Source organism: Pan paniscus, chromosome 7 (genome assembly GCF_029289425.2).
Source record: "Pan paniscus chromosome 7, NHGRI_mPanPan1-v2.0_pri, whole genome shotgun sequence".
NCBI lineage: Eukaryota > Metazoa > Chordata > Mammalia > Primates > Hominidae > Pan > Pan paniscus.
Window position 1 is genome coordinate 156,173,624 of NC_073256.2, and position 17,705 is coordinate 156,191,328.

A 17,705-nucleotide genomic window follows, 5' to 3' on the forward strand; every position below is an offset into this window, starting at 1 on the left:
AAATAATTTTTTATTATAAAGTGTCTCTTTATTGATTTTTTTGGTTTAAAGTCTATTTTGTCTAATATTAGTACAGTCACCCCAGTTTTCTGTTTTTTATTTTCAAGATGTTTATTTTCCATCCTTTTATTTTCAACCTATTGAAACCTATTTGTCTCTTTGAATACAAAAGATACAACCTATTTGTGTCTTGTGAAACCTATTTGTCTCTTTGAATACAAAAGATACAACCTATTTGTACAACAAATTTGTTGTTGTACAAATAGGTTGTATCTTTGAATCTAAAGTATGTCTTCTATAGACAGGATATAGTTTGATCTTGTTATTATAAACTTTCTTAAAATTTCTTTTTAGTTGGTTCATGTAGTAATTCACATATATTATTATATAATTAGATTTATATATGCCATATTAGTTTTTGTTTTCTACAGGTCTCCTGTCCCACTTTTGTTCCTTTATTGCTCCTTTACTGATCTTTTTTGAATTGAGTACTTACTAGTGTTACATTTACACTACTTTCATGATATTTTTAACTCTATATTTTGGAGTTATTTTCTTAGAGGGTGCTCTAGAGTTTATTATATGCATAATAACTTAATAGGTTCCACTCTAGATTTATAAAAACTTACTTCCAGTTAGACATAGAAACATACTCCTTCTTAGCTCTATCCCTTCTTCCCTCTTTTTGTGCTATTATTTTTATGCATATTACATGCGTGTTTAACACCAACCATACATGGTTGTAATGTATTGTTATACATAACTTGCCATCCCTGTGCCTTCTAGCCTCAATCATTTCTGATGACAAGTCAGTTGTTAATTTTATTGGAGTTTCCTTGTAAATAATGAGTCATTTTTTTCTCTTGCTACTTTCAATTTTCTTTGGTTTTTGGCATTTTTACTATAATGTTTGTAAATGTGTATCTCTTTTGTGTTTATCTTAATTGGGGTTCACTGAGCATCTTGAATATGTAGACTACTGCTTTTCATAAAATCTGAGATGCCTTCAGCCATTATTTGTTTGAATACTTTTCTGCTCCTTTCTCTCCTCTTCTGCTTTAATTCCCAGTAGGTGCAGATTCATGCACTTTATGAACCCCTACATTTCTCCAATAATCTATTTTTCATTATTTTTTCTCTGTTCTTCAGATTACATCATCTCTACTGATCTATCTTCAAGAATTCCGATCTTTCTTTTGAGCCCCTCTAGTTTTTTCTATTTCATTTATTATAATTTTAAACTCCAGAACTTACATTTTGTTCTTTATAATTTCTAACTCTTTATTGATATTCTGTATTTGACGAAATATGTCATTATGCCTTCTTTTGCTTACATCAGAATAATTTCCTTTAGTTCTTTGATCATAATTATAATGATTGCTTGGAAGGCTTTGTCTGTTAAATCCGATATTTGTATCCTCTCTCAGGCAGTTTCTCTTGTCTGCTGCCTTTTTCGGTGTATGTCACATTTTTCTGTTTCTTAGCATATCTCATAATTTTTGTGGAAAATTGGACATTTTAGACAATATAGCAATCCTGGATATTGACACTTCCCTTACCAAAAATTGTCTTTGTTCTTTTCTTGTTTATTTGCTCACTGACTTGGCTAGATTATTTTAATTAAGTCTATCCCCCTTCCCCAGTGTTCATCTCTGAGGCCAATTTTCAGAGGGCATGGTCTTGGACCTGTACATAGTCACCCCAGGATGACGATGGTTTTAACAAGACTCGTTTTGAAAGTCTCTTTCTTGATTTCTCGGTCAAACTGTCTGCCTCTGCTGACATTCAATCCAGCTCTTAGGTTCCATTACTTTCCAAATGATCCCTTTACTATTTTCTACAATGCTATACATGGCATTCATTGCTCTACAGTCTGATCAAACTGAATCAGGTCCCCTTTGCATGGGTAGCTGTTGTGGGCAGTCATTGAGGTTTCTTTCTGATGCCAGGAGCAGTCTTCTTAGTGGTGTTTTCCCCCTGGTTCTTTCTGGTAAACTAGCTTTGGTAAAGTTGTGGTTTACTATAGAGTACCACGCTCCTCTTAATTTCTTACCACCATCATCTCCTTTGTTTCTAGAGAACTCTTACACTTATACTTCTCCACATTCTGTTTCAAAGTCAGTGCCTTTGGGGAGAGCTTCAGAGTTCTTTGTTCCTAAGGATTGTATCCTGGGCTAAATATCTGCATCCCTGCTCTGGAAATAGGAGCTAGGAGCTGGGACCATGGCCCTCTTCTCTTGGAACAGTGCCCCGGCTGGGAAGGAGCAGTAGCCTCTGCTTTTCTCAGCTTGCATCCTTCACTGGGGAGCCTCCACTTTATGACTGAGCTTGGAAAGGGTTGATCAGAATCTCAACATTCTTGGCTTGTCATGCCTGAGGTTGCACCTCCACCCTGTGAATGGGGGTTGGGGAGAGGAAGCGAGCCCTATCCCTTGGCTGCATCTGCCAAGAATTTAGGCTCTGGAACTCCAGATGCAGGAGGTGAAAAATGTTGGAATTTCACCAGGTATTATCTTTTTGCGGGGAGTAGATTCACAGAGTTCCTCATGTTGCCATTTCAGAAGTAGAACCACTACAGATATTATTTTTATATCTGTCTCACAAATGTGAAAAGTGAAGCTCAGAAAGTTCTAGCGACTTCTTCCGTTCATGAAGCTAGTAGGTTGTGGAACCAAAATTTGAATGTAGGCTGCCTGATGCTAGTGCTGCTTCCTCAATCACAGTGCTATTTGGCCTCAATAGAGCTGCTGATGATATCAGGCAGGCAATAATGATCATAATTATGCGATGGACTGCTTCCCAGAGTTCAGGGCTCCAGAGTACATCCATGTTTGTTCTCTGGCTGATTCTGGTGGTTTCTCTGAATTCAGAATGTCCTCCCAATCTCCCTTCCTTTGAACCCAGCTACAAGTGACAGCACGTGTCCTAAAGTGGGTCTTGTCCCAGACATGGAGGAGAGAGGAATGGACCTGGCATTTCCTACACCTACTGCCTGACAAGTGAGTTCCTAAAAAACCACATGTGTATGAGTTACCGCTCTTCTCTGAGCTTTAGTTTGCTCATCTGTAAGGTGGGCCTTTCACTAGGCCTCACCTCACTGAGCTGATGTGAGAGTTAAGTGAGCCCCAAGTCTGTGAAGCATGTAATGCGGAGCCAGGAGTGCAGTGAGTGCTGGTAAATGTGACCAGCTCTCCTTATTTCCATGTCTTTCTGCACACAACAGGTGCTTCCTACCTACACAAAGGAGGTAGATATGCATGCGTAGGTGAAGGTGAAGCACAGCCAAGTGAGCACAAGACCCAGATTAAAACAGATGCAGGTACAAATTCTGTCTCTGCCACATCCACACTCTATGACTGAGAGAAAGTCATTAAAGCCTGAGAAACCAGTGTCATTCCCATTAGAGACGTGATGAGACTATGTCAAAAGCTGTTGCATGGAGCAAACGTTAGACTCCACAGGATGCACGTGCCAAGAAGAGTAGATGGCATCACTACACATGAGGGGGCGACAATGTGGGGTGCTGAGGGAATTGCATTTGCCATGCTAATTCATCTAGGGAAGAGGCTTGTTTCCTGGGTTTCCTCCTGAGCACTGAGAACACAGAAGGAACTAATTATAATCACACACATCAAAAAAGACAATGGTCATTCACTGATCACCCGCTATGGGCCAGGCATTTTGTAAACCAAGTAGTTGTTATACTCCTCATTTTGCTAATATGTAAATGAGGCTTTACCCCAGCAATTTGGGAGGCTGAGGCATACCTGAGGTCAGGAGTTTGAGACCAGCTTGGCCAACACAGTGAAACTCTGTCTCTAATAAAAATACAAAAATTAGCCGAGCATGGTGGCACACACATAGTAATTCCAGCTATTCAGGAGACTGAGGCAGGAGAAGCGCTTGAACTTGGGAGGCGGAGGTTGCAGTGAGCAAAGATCATGCCACTGTACTCCAGCCTGGGCGACAAGAGCAAGACTTTATCTCAAAAAAAAAGGAAAGAAAGAAACCTGCCCAAGGTCACACAGCTAATAAAGGCTGCAGCCAAGGACAATAACTGAGGCCCATTTGACACCAAACTTGTGCTGTTGATGCTACATGATTCTATGCAGGAGGGCAGAGGTTAGTGCTTCCACCAGGACAGGGACTGACTGCACTCACTACTGTTCTAAACCATTTACATGCATCAATTTATGTAATCTTCATAATGCTACTGAATACGTTATTTTATTATCCCCATTTTACAGATGAGAAAACTAAGGATAGAAAGGTTAAGTATCTTGGTGAAGCCGGAATTCACTTCTCAGCCATTCAGCTCCTGAGGGCCACCCTGAACTGTGACTTCTTCATCTCTGCAATTCTTTCCTGACCCATCATTAATTGCATTCACTCATCAGCTGAAAGATTCATGAATACAATTCATGCTAGGGCAGGTGCTGGAAACGCTGTGACTATAAATCACAGATCAGGACACCTATGAGTCCTCCGATGCTGGGATGGAGGAGGGGCTGTGGGAACACAGAGCTGGGTTTTGGAGTGATGTCTTGGAGAATTAGACACAGTTGAGTAGGAATGATGAGAACTCATGAGCCAAGCAGGAAGGCATGGTGAAGGGAAAACAGGGGTGGGGAGAAGGAAGCATTATTCTTGACAGAGGAAAGAGCCTGTGTAATGGCCAGAGTCAGGAAGGGCACAACAAAATGACAACTTAGAGGGTTAGTAACTGTGATGATTCAAAGCACAGAATTCTGGTTATGGGGTGGCAAGAGACAAGGCTAGAGAGTCCGCCAAGACCATATTCAGTAGGCCTCCATGCCCATGGAGAGGAGCTAGGGCTTCATCCTGAGGGTGGTGTGGGAGTAGTGCCTGGCCCCTGCCAGGTATTCAGCCCACACTTGCTGATTTGCATGATCGGAGGGCCCTGGGTCCCCCACGCCAGCCCTGAGGTTCAGCCATGTAGAGGAGCGGCCATCTACTCACCACATCACCTTTCTCTCCCTTAGGTCCAGGAGCGCCAACCGGCCCAGTGGCTCCTATGTCTCCCTGAGGGGTTGAGACCAGAGACAAGTATCAGATTAGGTTTCCCGACAGGGCTCTTGCACACACAGGACCCTCACGGCCAACCTTGCTCCAATTCCCTAGAAGCAGCTGATTTCATCTTTGCCATTTCTGCAATGAGGCCACATGTCCCACCCCTGGAGAGGAGGAAGCATCTAAGTCATCTCCCAACATCACAATTCCAGGAACCACGGACTTCTTGAGGAAAGCAAGTGCATGAAAGCATTGCACATTCATCCTTGGGAATGGCCTGCCACTGATCCCACCACCAGGGCCTCGGAAGGGGAAGTGGAAGTTCCAGGTTTGAACAGCAGCTCTGCCACTTCCCCTGAGCACACCATTACTGTCTTTGGGCCTCGGGCTTCTCTTCCATAAACAGGCACGTCATCACGCAGGCACATAAGATTAAGAGCATAAAGGTGCTTTGAAAACTTCCAAGTGTCCCATCCAAGTACTAACCATGCCCGACCCTGCTTAGCTTCCGAGATCAGATGAGATTGGGCATGGCACATGTATACATATGTAACTAACCTGCACAATGTACACATGTACCCTAAAACTTAAAGTATAATAAAAAATAAAATAAAATAAAATAAAATAAAACTTCCAAGTGTCAACCAGAGTCCCCTGGGCATTCAATTTGTATAACAAGTCCATCCCTGTGTACCGGGGGCCCTCATAACTGTCCAGGAGGAGAAAGAGAGCAGGTAGAGGAAAAAACTGTGTCTGCAAGGGAGGAAAAACTCATCACAAGCCAAGTGTTGAACTGGAAGCTAAATCTCCTGCCATCTCATGAGCCAATCCAAGATAGGTGTAGGCACAGGAAACAGAGCCTTCAATTCTATTCTTTTGTCTTTTTTCTTGATCTGAAACTTTATCTCTCTTGTTCCCATCTCATCTTTTATATTCTAAGAACACATGGCTACTTTGCTTATGCTATTCCCTTTGGCTATGATGCCCTTCCCTGCCTCCTTTGTCCTGGGCAGTTCCTGTCTATTCTACTGGACCCAGCTGGTCAGGGCTGTCAGCAGAAAGGTGTCCTGAGGTCCTACCAGGTAGCAATGGGGCCTCTCCTCTCAGCCCCTCAGCTCCTGGGCCCCACTATCCTGACTCTCTTCATACTATCCCAATCCTCTCTTTCCTGCCTCCCTTCCCCCTGGCCTATGAGTCCTGGGGACCAGGCTCTCAGTCAGTCACTTTTATATTCCCACATCACAACTGGGCCTTGCACCCGGCAGACTCAGCCTATGCATGTGGACAGAGCCCGAGCTCTGTGTAGGGACACGGAGCCACCAGGAACCCCAGCCTTTGACTCAGGGTCCTAACCATGGTTTGGGACAATGTGACGGATGACACTATAGGACCACGATTGCAAGTGAGCTCTGCAGGAGCCGGGCAGGTCTCCAGGTGGCTGCATCAGTTGCCCTTTTCAGTGCTCTTCTCCTCCCACCATTTCTGCTCTCCTTGTGGGGCCCAGGGCCTGCTCTGCTCAAGCACAGCAGAGGCAGCCATTACTAAACAGCCCTTGCTTCACACAAACGTCTTCTACTGAGAGGCCTATGAAACCCCAGGTAGTTTGCGCTTTCCTCCCGTCACAGCCGAGAATCGAGGTGACTTCTCAGAGGAGCTCGGTGATGCAGAAACCCCTGCCATCCTCCTCACAGCGACCAGCTGGCACCTGGGCTGAGCCGCTCTCCATCAGCACAAAGAGAGGACTCACCAGGGGAGAGGAGCTGAGGGGGCAGCGGGTGTGTGTGAGAGTGTGATGGTGTGTGGGATGAGGGGTGTGTGTGTGATGAGGGGTGTGTGTGTGATGGGTGTGTGTGTGATGAGGTGCGTGTGGTGTGTGTGTGTGTGTGATGGGATGTGTGTGTGATATGGGGTGTGTGTGTGCATATGTATGTATATGTGATGGTGTGTGTGTATATGTGATGTGTGTGGTTGTGTGTGGTGGGTGTGTGATGGGGTGTGTGTGATGGCGTGTGTGTGATGGTGTAGGTAATGGTATGTGGTGGTGTGTGTGATAGTGTGTGTGATGGTGTGTGTAATGGTGTGTGATGGTGTGTGTGTGTTAGTGTAGGTAACGGTGTATGGTGGTGTGTGTGTGATGGTGTAGGTAATGGTGTGTGGTGGTGTATGTGTGATAGTGTGTGTGATGGTGTGTGTAATGGTGTGTGATGGTGTGTGTGTTAGTGTAGGTAATGGTGTATGGTGGTGTGTGTGTGATGGTGTATGTATGTGTGATGGGGTGTGTGTGCATATGGGTATGTGCATGAGGGTGTGTGTGGTGTGTGTGTGTGATCGGGTGTGTGATGGGGTATGTGTGCATGTGTGTGAGATGGAGTGTGATGGTGTCTGATGATGTGAGCATGCATGTGTGTGTGTGTGATGGTGTGTGTGTGGTGGTGTGGGATGGTGTTTGGTGTGTGTGTGATGGTGTGGCTGTGTGATGGTGTGGATGTGTGATGGTGTGTGTGGGTGTGTGATGGTGTGGGCATGTGATGGTATGTGTGATAGTGTGTAAAGGTTGTGTATGGTGGTGTGGGATGGTGTGTGGTGTGTGTGATGGTGTGTGTGTAATGATATGGGATGGCATTGGTGTGTGTGATGGTGTGTGTGTGATGGTGTGTGTGTATATGTGTGACGGCATGTGTGTGATGGTATGTGTGATGGTGTGTTGTGGTGTGTGTCTATGTGTGATGGTATGTGTTTGTGATGGTGTGGGACGGTGTGTGAGGGTGTGTGTGTGTGATGGTATATGTGATGGTGTGTTATGGTGTGTGTCTGTGTGATGGTATGTGTTTGTGATGGTGTGGGACGGTGTGTGATGGTGTAGTGATGGTGTGTGTATATGTGATGGTGTGTGTGTGTATGATGGTATGTGATAGTGTAGGTGATGGTGCGTGATGGTGTGTGTCTGTATGTGTGATGGTGTGTGTGTGTATGATGGTATGTGATAGTGTAGGTGATGGTGCGTGATGGTGTGTGTCTGTATGTGTGATGGTGTGTGTGTGATGGTGTGTGTGTTTTTGATGGTGTGTGTGTATGTGTGATGGTGTGTGTGAGATGGTGTGTTTGTGTGTGATGGTGTATTATGGTATAGGTGTGATGGTGTAGGTGACAGTGTGTGAATGTGTGTGTGATGGTATATTATGGTGTGTATGTGTGACAGTGTGTGTGATTGTGTGTGATGGTGTGTGTGTGTGACGGTGTAGGTAATGGCATGTGGTTGTGTGTGTGATGGTGTAGGTAATGGTGTGTGATGGTGTGTGTGATGGTGTGTGTGTGTGATGGTGTAGTTAATGCTGTGTGATGTGTGTGTGAGATGGTGTGTGTGTGATGGCGTGTGTGTGATGGTGTGTGTGTGTGATGGTGTAGGTAATGGTGTGTGGTGGTGTATGATTGTGTGTGAGGGTGTGTGTGATGGTGTGTGTAATGGTGTGTGATGGTGTGTTTGTGTGTGATGGTGTAGGTAATGGTGTGTGGTGGTGTGTGTGTGATGGTGTGTGTGTGATGGTGTAAGTAATGGCGTGTGATGGTGTGTGTGTGATGGCATGTGTATGTGTGATGGGGTATGTGTGTGATGGTACGTGTGTATATATGTGTGATGTGTGTGAGATGGTGTGTTTGATGGTGTGTGTGTGATGTTGTATTATGGGGGGGGGGTGTGTGTGTGATGGTTTGTCTGTGTGTCCGTAGTGTCACATCCTAGCAGAGTGGGGGCAAAGCAGAGAAGGGTGTGAGATGAGGGAGGGAGGGAGGCCAAGGAAATATCTACAGTCAGGAGAGAGAGAAAAGAGAAAGAGAAAAGGCAGAGGAGAGGAGAAACAGACAAGGCAAGAGAGGAAGCAAGGAGGGACACATAGGAAGGGAAGAATGCCCAGCAAATGTGGACAGGAAGAAAGCATCGTTCAGGCGAGTCATTTTACCATTTCGGCTTTTGATTTCTCATCTGGAGAATGGGACCAATGCTGCTTGTCACGCAGGGTTGATTTAGGGTTTAATATCACTCATTCAACAAGAAGGGACCACCTGCAATGTGCAGAGCCCTGAGCTCACAGCAGCGGGCACTGGAACGGTAATCCTTACCCCACAGCGCCTGCTGTCTGAGGCACAGGTAGGCTCCCACTCAAGCCTGACACACAGCAGATGCAGTCATTGTCACTGCAATTCAGTGGAACAGGATGGAAGATAGGAAAGAAGTGGGCAAAAAGAAAGAGATTCCATGTACTCCCTGGTCTGTCTGCACCACGAGCCTCAGGCATGTGATGGTCAGGTCCTGTCTAAACCATCCTCTAACCCCAGCATTGACCTCAGGGCCTGGCCCTTAGCAGGTTTCACTAATGATGCACTGAATACATTATTCAAACTAAGAAATGCAGGAGGAGAAATAGGGGGGAGAACAGAGTGGAAGGAAAGAGAGAGATGAAAAGAGATACAGAGAGTGAGAGATAAAGACAGAGAGAGACAGTGACACATAAAGAGAGGCAAAGGCTAGGGAGAGAAGGGAAAGAAAGGGAGGGGAGGGAGAGGCCCAGCTGTCTCCAGTGATTTCCACCCACACACTCAGTTCCTCTTTCAAACACGGGATGATGGTGAACTCTCCACTGTGCCCTGATAAACAGTATAACCCTGGGAAGTGACAGAGAGGAAGGAGACCACTCTGTGACTGAGGACAGAGGGGCCCTACCTGGCTTGGTGCAATTAGTGAATTTGGAAATCATGTGTTTAAAGGGTCATGCAGTTTAATGAATCTTAAAAGCCCAACCCCTAAAAGTTTCTGGAATACAGCAGCTTCAACCAATTGCTGCAAAGTTAATTGACCATGGAGAGTTGAGCGTGTTGGAGCAAATGAGACCTGAGCCAGGGCTCTGGGAATCTAACCCTTTCTTGCTCATATTTGCAGACTGAGAACTGGAGGTTCTGGATAGTTAAGAGGCTCCCAGGATTTCATACTTTATGACATTTGCTCTTATCCATCTAATTTAACAAGCTCTGAGGCAAAATATTAGCAAGGCAGCATCCCCACACACCATCTTTTGTCTTATATAGAGAGCAAAGGAGAGGACAAGTGAGGTTCTAAACTACACCTCTGCCATACCCGTACTGACCTTTGGACCAGGGAGCCCCATGGGGCCAGCAACTCCCATTTCACCCTAAAAGAAGAAAGACAACAAAAAAGTAAGTTTCTATTTTAATTTTCCCCTTCTCTCAACACTGGATGGTAATCCACCCCCACATGCTTAGAAGCCAATGGCTTAGTAAGCCCAGCGCCGACCAATGAGTTGGGCAAGGAAATTGGTTGACTGTGCTGAAAGTCTCTGCTCTTGAACTGCAAACCTATATGGGAAGCTTTGGCACAGCCTCCAGGTGCAGCTACCGGTGGACACAAGATAGAAACAAGCAAACTGAGGCACAGAAAGACAAATACCACATTTCTGCTTACTTGTGTAAGTAAAAGCATGAAACACCAAGAAGCAGAAGGCAGAGTGGTGGCTACCAGGGGCTATGGAGCGGGAGGAATACACACACGTTGTCAAAGACTACATGCCTCAGACAGGAGGAATAATGAATGGTAAGTATTTGAGAGGATGGATATGACAATTAGCTGATTTCAATCATTCCACATTGTATACATGTATTATGACATCACTTTGTACCCCATAAATATATGCAATTATATAGTTTGTCAATACCCAAACTAAATACGTAAATAAATTAAAAAACCCAAAGTGGTATTCACTAGCTATTTTTACCTGAATATATCATCACTTCAATTAAAAAGAAAATTATGTTGACTGCTAGCGGTTCATGTAGTTATTGTTCACTAAAATACAAAAGAGGACATATATGTAAGCTATTTCTAAATGTAAACTTTGTTTCAATTTAACAATGTGTAAAGATCAGGTTACTGGATTTACAAATGTAATCCGTACGTGTTCGATACATGTAAATGTCGCCAAGCTGAAAACAAATGCAACACGATTAATATAATTTTATAGATATAAATATCACCACATTAAAAAAGGCAGCAGTACATCCATTTATGTGTGCACTTAGTGCTAACAGCAATCTACACTCTGGTCACAGTTGCACACTTGGCCAGCTCCAGAACACACATTTTTAAATGCATTCACAGATGTCATTTGCTCAGGCAAATGAAGATAAATAATTTTTTGTGTGTTTCTCCTCACCTAGCGCCCACAAGAGCGCCTGGTACACAGTTCACTCTCCCCATGATGTTTGCTTATAGAGATGCAACACCAGGCATCATGTTGACCTAGCTGAATAATGAAAATGTTTTGCAAACTCAATTGAAGTTTTAAACCACTGGAAACAATGTCTGTCTGTGGCCAGAGCTCTGCCTCCTAGGAGAAAACATTCAGACTTCCTAGGCCCCCTGTGTTGTATTTTTTTTTATTGAAACGAAGATGAAAGAGACAGAAATGATACCTGCTTAATGAGGTCATTGTGAAGTTCTTCCACTCCATGGGGCTATTTTGTGGGGAGGGATGCAGCAGGCTCCCTTCTCACCCCCCTGTGCTTGGGAAGTTCTCTAGCAGGCCTGCTGTGAGATCCTTGGGGCTCAGCCAGGCCTCAGAGCTCCTGGTTTCCTAACCAGAGTGTAGACTACAGAATTTTTGAGGGCCAAATTCTATTTGTCTTAAAACCTCAGTGTACAGCATAGTACACAGCACATAGCAGATGCTTAATGTCTATGGTTAGACATTAGAAGAAGGAATGAAGGAGTGATTAAGTCATTATTGAATCATTCCACCCTAGGCGTGGGGCTGGAACAGCCAGACCTTGTCCTGCCTAAAGGAGGAGAGGGTGTATTTCTTTTTCTTCTTCTCTTTTTTTCTTTCTTTTTCTTTTTTTTTTTTTTTTGAGACAGAGTCTCACTCTATTGCCCAGGCTGGAGTGCAATAGCATGATCTCGGCTCACTGCAACCTCCGCCTCCCGGGTTCAAGAGATTCTCCTGCCTCAGCCTCCTGAGTAGCTGGGATTATAGGCACACACCACCACGCCTGGCTAATTTTTGTATTTTAGTAGAGACAGGGTTTCACCATGTTGGCCAGGCTGGTCTCAAACTCCTGATCTCGTGATCTGCCTGCCTCGGCCTCCCAAAGTGAGAGGGTGTATTTCTTTATCCCTCCCTCTCATCTATCCATCCACGTATCTGTCCATCCATGTCTTTATACCCTGATTGACTTATATATCAACTCAGCTCTTATTTATTGGCTTTCTCTGTGCCAGGCTATGTATTAGTAGCTGAAAATACAGACATGGAAAGATCCAATCTCTGCTATCCAGAACTTATGATTTTATGGAAGTAACGATAAGGAGACATTTTCAATCTAATGTGATAATTGTTATAACAAATAGAAGTACAGGGAGAAAAAGGAATATGCTGTCATGGAAATAGCAGGTGCTAAATGAATAACTATTGAATGGATGGATGGAGAATAAGGAGAGGAGGAGGAAAGAGAGGGAAGGAAGGAGGAAGGAAGGAGAGGACACGAAGGAGGGAAGAGGGAAATGACACAGATAATAATGTGTGCAGAAAAGAATTCCTTGGGATGTCTTGAAAGAAGAGCAGGCATTGGGTCTGGCATCGCTCCTGGCACAGTCCATCTGTGTGCACACTGGCTTGTGACCAAAACCTTACCATGCCATCACTCATCCTGCTCATTGCTTTAAACAAGGATTCCAGCGGATTTGGGTTTCAACAGCTGCTTCTGTTATTTCATTGACATGTAAAAACCATATCCTCAGCCTGACTGCGGTGGACCTTAGCCTGCCGGGGGTGGGTGGAGGAGCTGCTGCTTGGCACTGTGTGCACCAGCCCTGGCTCCTGCCTCCGCCCCATCTCATCCCTTACACAGGCCCCAGGCTGAAGGGCTCTTAAGGTCACCCACTAACCAGAAATAGCCTAAGCTTACAGCAGGCTTCCAGCTTGGGCCTCCAGCAAGGGAGGCCAGAGTTCGATGTCCGAATTAACTGAGAACTCCCCAAGGGTTCCCTGTACCTCACGGTCTGGCTTTCTGGGTAGCACAAAAAGAAGGAAGGCAGAGTGTGAAGGAGAACAGAGGAGAGGAGAGAGGGGAAGGAAGCCAGTCTGTCTACCAGGATAGGCTTCTGAAAAGAAGACTGCTGGTACAATACCCAGAGCAGGCCCACTCCAGTTAACTCCCACCGTCATCTCGTCTGTTTGTCTATGCATCCATTGTCCCCAGCAGAGTCACCAAGCACCTCTCACATGCAGGGACTGAGCTGAGAGGAACAGATAGAGAGGGACAATACAGCCCGGTACAGGAGATGAAGGGCCCCGGGGCCATTGGCTCAGCAGAACTTCGCAGACACTTTCCCCAGCACAGTTCTACTTGGCGTCTTCCTTTTGTAAATCTTTCTGTTCCTTCTACTCAAATGGAGAAGAACTTTTTTACCCCTTATCAAGGGTCACTGTCTATAGAAAAAGAAAACAAATCACAGCCCTGGGCACACAGTGATATATTTATTCTAGTCTCAGTCCATTCTAGGACGGTCGTGGTGGTGTTCACAGAAATGCACCACTTTTTAAAAATAGAAACACATAGACAAAACTCTACATATATATATACACACACACACATATATATACACATACATACACACACATATATACACACACGTACATACACATATATACACACACATATATACACACATATATATATACACGTGTATATATATATGAATGATAGTGAATGGTTAATCAAATAAAACATTGAGAAGAAAGGAATGAGGGAGTATTCTTGCAAAGCACATAGAAATCCTCACTCACTGTCTTCTTCTGAGTCTTATTCTCAAACAGCATCTCATTTGACTCAGTCACCCCTGAGTGGAGATCACAAAGGAGTAACCTGGGAAGCCTGGGTAACGCACATTCTGCTCCTAGAAAGCTGTCATCAGGACTTGGTATGCAGCTCTCCCCTTCCAGTTTGCACAAGAAGCAAGAGGTCCAAGGCACAACACAGGGTGCTGTGAGCTGACAGCCATGGGCCTCCTGGTGCCCCCATGACCTGAAAGGCCACATGCATGATGGGAAACTCCCACTGCACCACCCAGGGTTCTGCTGGGGCTGAAGGTGGACTGCAGACAATACCTTCTCTCCAGCTGGGCAGGAGCAATTGATGGTCTTCAAAAACCCAATCTGTTCACTGCCTGGGGTGGGAGGCTGCTGGGGTGGGGGTGGAGGTGGAGGCTGTGTCACCACGGTCACCTGGCACTGGAAGGAAAGCCCAGGAGGTCAGAACCTGGCTCTTCACTCAGCAGGCACTCCCTGGCAGAAGCACAGTGTCGGGTGCTTCCTCAGAACCAGGCAGCCAAAGGTTGAGAAAACGCTGAGGATGTCTCTCCTGAGGCCTTGGGGCAGAAAGCCTGGCCGGCCCATTTCACTGGCTGGCTCAGCAATCTGGGTGAACCGCCCACAGTCTCGCACCTCGCAAGTGCTCAACAGTTCCCGCTGTCCTTATTCTCACCTCCTCCTTTTCCTTCTTCATCCCATTCTGTTCTTCCCTCACCCTCTGACTCCACAACCAGGTCCATCTGGCTGCACATTCCCAGCACCTGCTGTCTATCTGCATGCCACAGAAGCCCTGAGCCGGGTGCGCTGGCTGAGTTGGAACTAGGTCCTGGGGATGGGCTAACCAGGCATTGCGTGGATCTCACCCTGCAGCCCGGGAAGCAGGCTCCATTATTATTTGAGTCTTTCAAGCAAGCCTTGTGACCAGGACTTGGCAAAGAGGGTTGGAAAGGGAGAGGCCTGAAACGGGGCAGAGGCTGAGGTCCGAGAACAGAGCAGAGCCTGCACAGAGGGATTGAAGGGGCAAACCCTGGTCTCTTGGGCCATCCATGTCCTGACCTCCCTGTCTTGCTGACCAGCCCAGGGCACTGCGGCCTCTCCCTCCTCTGGGCGCTGGTGGCACAGACAGTCATCCCCTCATTAGAAACACCCTCCCAGCCCCAGCCTCCTACATCCCCTAGAGCAAGGCTTCATCACTCAGCTAGCAGCACTGGGGTTACACTGACTAAGGTACAGACCACAGTATCCCTGGAGGAACCTGCATGGCTTGGCTCCCCCAACCCATACCCTAAGCTCCCTCTCAGGCCATATTCTGACGGTGGATGTCTCCCTGACCCCCAACCACCCAACCCTAAGCTCTGGATTCCCCTTCCCTCTGGAGGCCACACACCCATTTCCTCCCATCCTCTCTGTGCGAGAGTCTGCTCACCGGACCCGAGGGGATATCACAACAAGTCTCCAATTCTGCGTGTCTCGAGTCACAATAGATCACAATCCGCTGTAGGTCAAACTGGAAAGGAAAGCAAGGAGAGAGGATAAGTTTTAGGGACTTTGGAACCCAGAAACCTCCGTGGTTTCACACAGGCCCCGTCCTGGTATCTGGTTCCACTTCCTCTTTGGGGTCTTCCTGAGTCCACCCCGGGACACTCCTATCCTGGGCTCCACTCTGGATTTTCACAAGGAGCTAAGCATCATCTGCTCACACCCCTGATCTGGCTTGGCTGTGTCCCCACCCAAATCTCATCTTGAATTGTAGCTCCCATAATTCCCATGTGTTTCGGGAGGGACCGGGTGGGAGATAATTGAATCATGGAGAGGGTTTCCCCCATACTGTTCTCATGGTAGTGAATAAGTGGCACAAGATCTGATGGTTTTATAAGGGGTTTCCCCTTTTGCTTGGCTCTCATTCTCTCTTGACTGCCACCAAGTAAGATGTCTCTTGTTCTTCTGCCATGACTGTGAGGCCTCCCCAGCCATATGGAACCGTGAGTCAATTAAATCTCTTTCCTTTATAATTACTCAGTCTTTTGTATGTCTTTATTAGCAGTGTGAGAACAGACTAATACAACCCCTTCCTTCTATAAGGGAGAGCCCCCGTGCAAGGGGCTTCAGGACACATGTTAAAGTCCAGCGTTTTGTTCTACGCTGAAGGGGCTTCAGGACACGTTAAAGTCCAGCGTTTTGTTCTACACTGAAGGGGCTAAGGCCTCTGCCCTCCGCTCCGCACACAGGGGCACACCACCATCCTCTCTCCATGTCACCAGCACTACATTGAACAAGATCCTTAATGATGCTATTGCAAAGGCCTCCAAGTTCCACATATCCCTATTTTCAACCTCTCCAGGCATTTCCACAGTTGTTTCAGTGAACTTTTAAAATAAAAACTTACTTCTATCACCTCCTTTAATATGACAGCCCCTTAAACAAGACGTAACACGTAAAAAACCTAAAATTTAAAGGGGTTGTGGTACTAAAACATCCACATGCATGAACACATTCACACACACAGAGTCTACAGACAAAGCCCAGGCCCTTTCGTGGGACACCCCACCTCCCAGGGCCTGGCCCTGCCTGGCTCCCCAGGTGTCCCTCTCTTCACCTGCACTTGCACTCTGCAGCATCTAACCACATGGCAAACCACACCTGCACATTCACGCTTTAGCACGTGGTACCTCTTCTAGGAAAGCCCTTGAGCAATGAGCAGTCTCCCAGTCACCACCCAGAGCCATACCCAGGCATCCCCTTTTGGGGCTGTTTTTCAAATACATCCACAGATTGGAACTTAATTCCCCTCCCCTGGTGTGAAGTGATGGCATGTCACTTCTGAGATCAGGTCATAAGAAGACTGGCTGGTGTCTTGAGTGTGTTCTTCTCTCTCTGTCTCTCCGTCTGTCCCTCTCTCTCTCATCACTCACCATGGGGCACAGAAGGTAGCATGTTGTCAGTTACTCAGTGGACAGGCACAGGTGGAAAGGAATTAGGGTGGCTGCAAACACTAACTAGCAAGGAACTGAGGTCCTCCATTCCACAGCTCACAAGAAGCTTCCAACAGCTCCTAGTGAGATTGGAGGTGGCTTTTCAGCCTTATTTGAGCTTTGAGATGACTGTAGCATTGGCCAGCAGCTTGAGGGCAGCCCAGTGAAAAACCCTGAGTGAACCACTCAGCTAAGCCACTCTCAGATTCCTCATCCATGGAATCTATGAGACAGTACATGTTTGTTGTTTTAATCTGCTTTTGCTGGGGGAGATGGGATAACTTGTTACACAGCCACAGGTGTAACTGATACACCTCCCTCTACAGCCAAGAATTCATCAGGCCCTCTTCTCTGCCACATGTGCATCTTGCATGATATGGTTTGGCTGTCTCCCCACCCAAATCTCACCTTGAATTGTAATAATCCCCATGTGTCAAGGGTGGGGCTAGGTGGAGATAATTGAATCCCCATACTGTTCTCGTGATAGTGAATAAGTGTCATGAGATCTGATGGTTCTATAAATGGGAGCTCCCTTGCACACGCTTTCTCTTGCCTGCTGCCATGTAAGATGTGACTTTGCTCCTCATTCACCTTCCACCATGATTGTGAAGCCTCCCCAGCCATTTGGAACTGAGTCAATTAAACCTCTTGCCTTTATAAATTACCCAGTCTTGGGTATGTCTTTATTAGCAGCATAAGAACAGACTAATACATTGCACAGACAGCTAACATCAGACACAGCAGACTGAAGGATAATTAGACGTCTGTATGTCCATCTTCCTTCCAGGCTCCAGGACTTCCGAGAGCAAGGACCGAATCCCAGGCA

The 17,705-nt window shown here is 46.1% G+C and overlaps 1 protein-coding gene across 1 annotated transcript in view; it reads right to left on the minus strand.

Annotated features, from left to right (window-relative positions):
* COL22A1 (collagen type XXII alpha 1 chain) overlaps positions 1-17,705 on the minus strand; it is a 326,388-nt gene that overhangs the window by 209,090 nt on the left and 99,593 nt on the right. The window contains exons 8-11 of the mRNA XM_008972890.2: positions 15,334-15,414; positions 14,205-14,327; positions 10,170-10,214; positions 4,981-5,043 (exon numbers count right to left, since the gene is read on the minus strand). Coding sequence (XP_008971138.2) covers positions 4,981-5,043; positions 10,170-10,214; positions 14,205-14,327; positions 15,334-15,414 — 312 coding nt within the window. The remainder of the gene's footprint in view (positions 1-4,980; positions 5,044-10,169; positions 10,215-14,204; positions 14,328-15,333; positions 15,415-17,705) is intronic.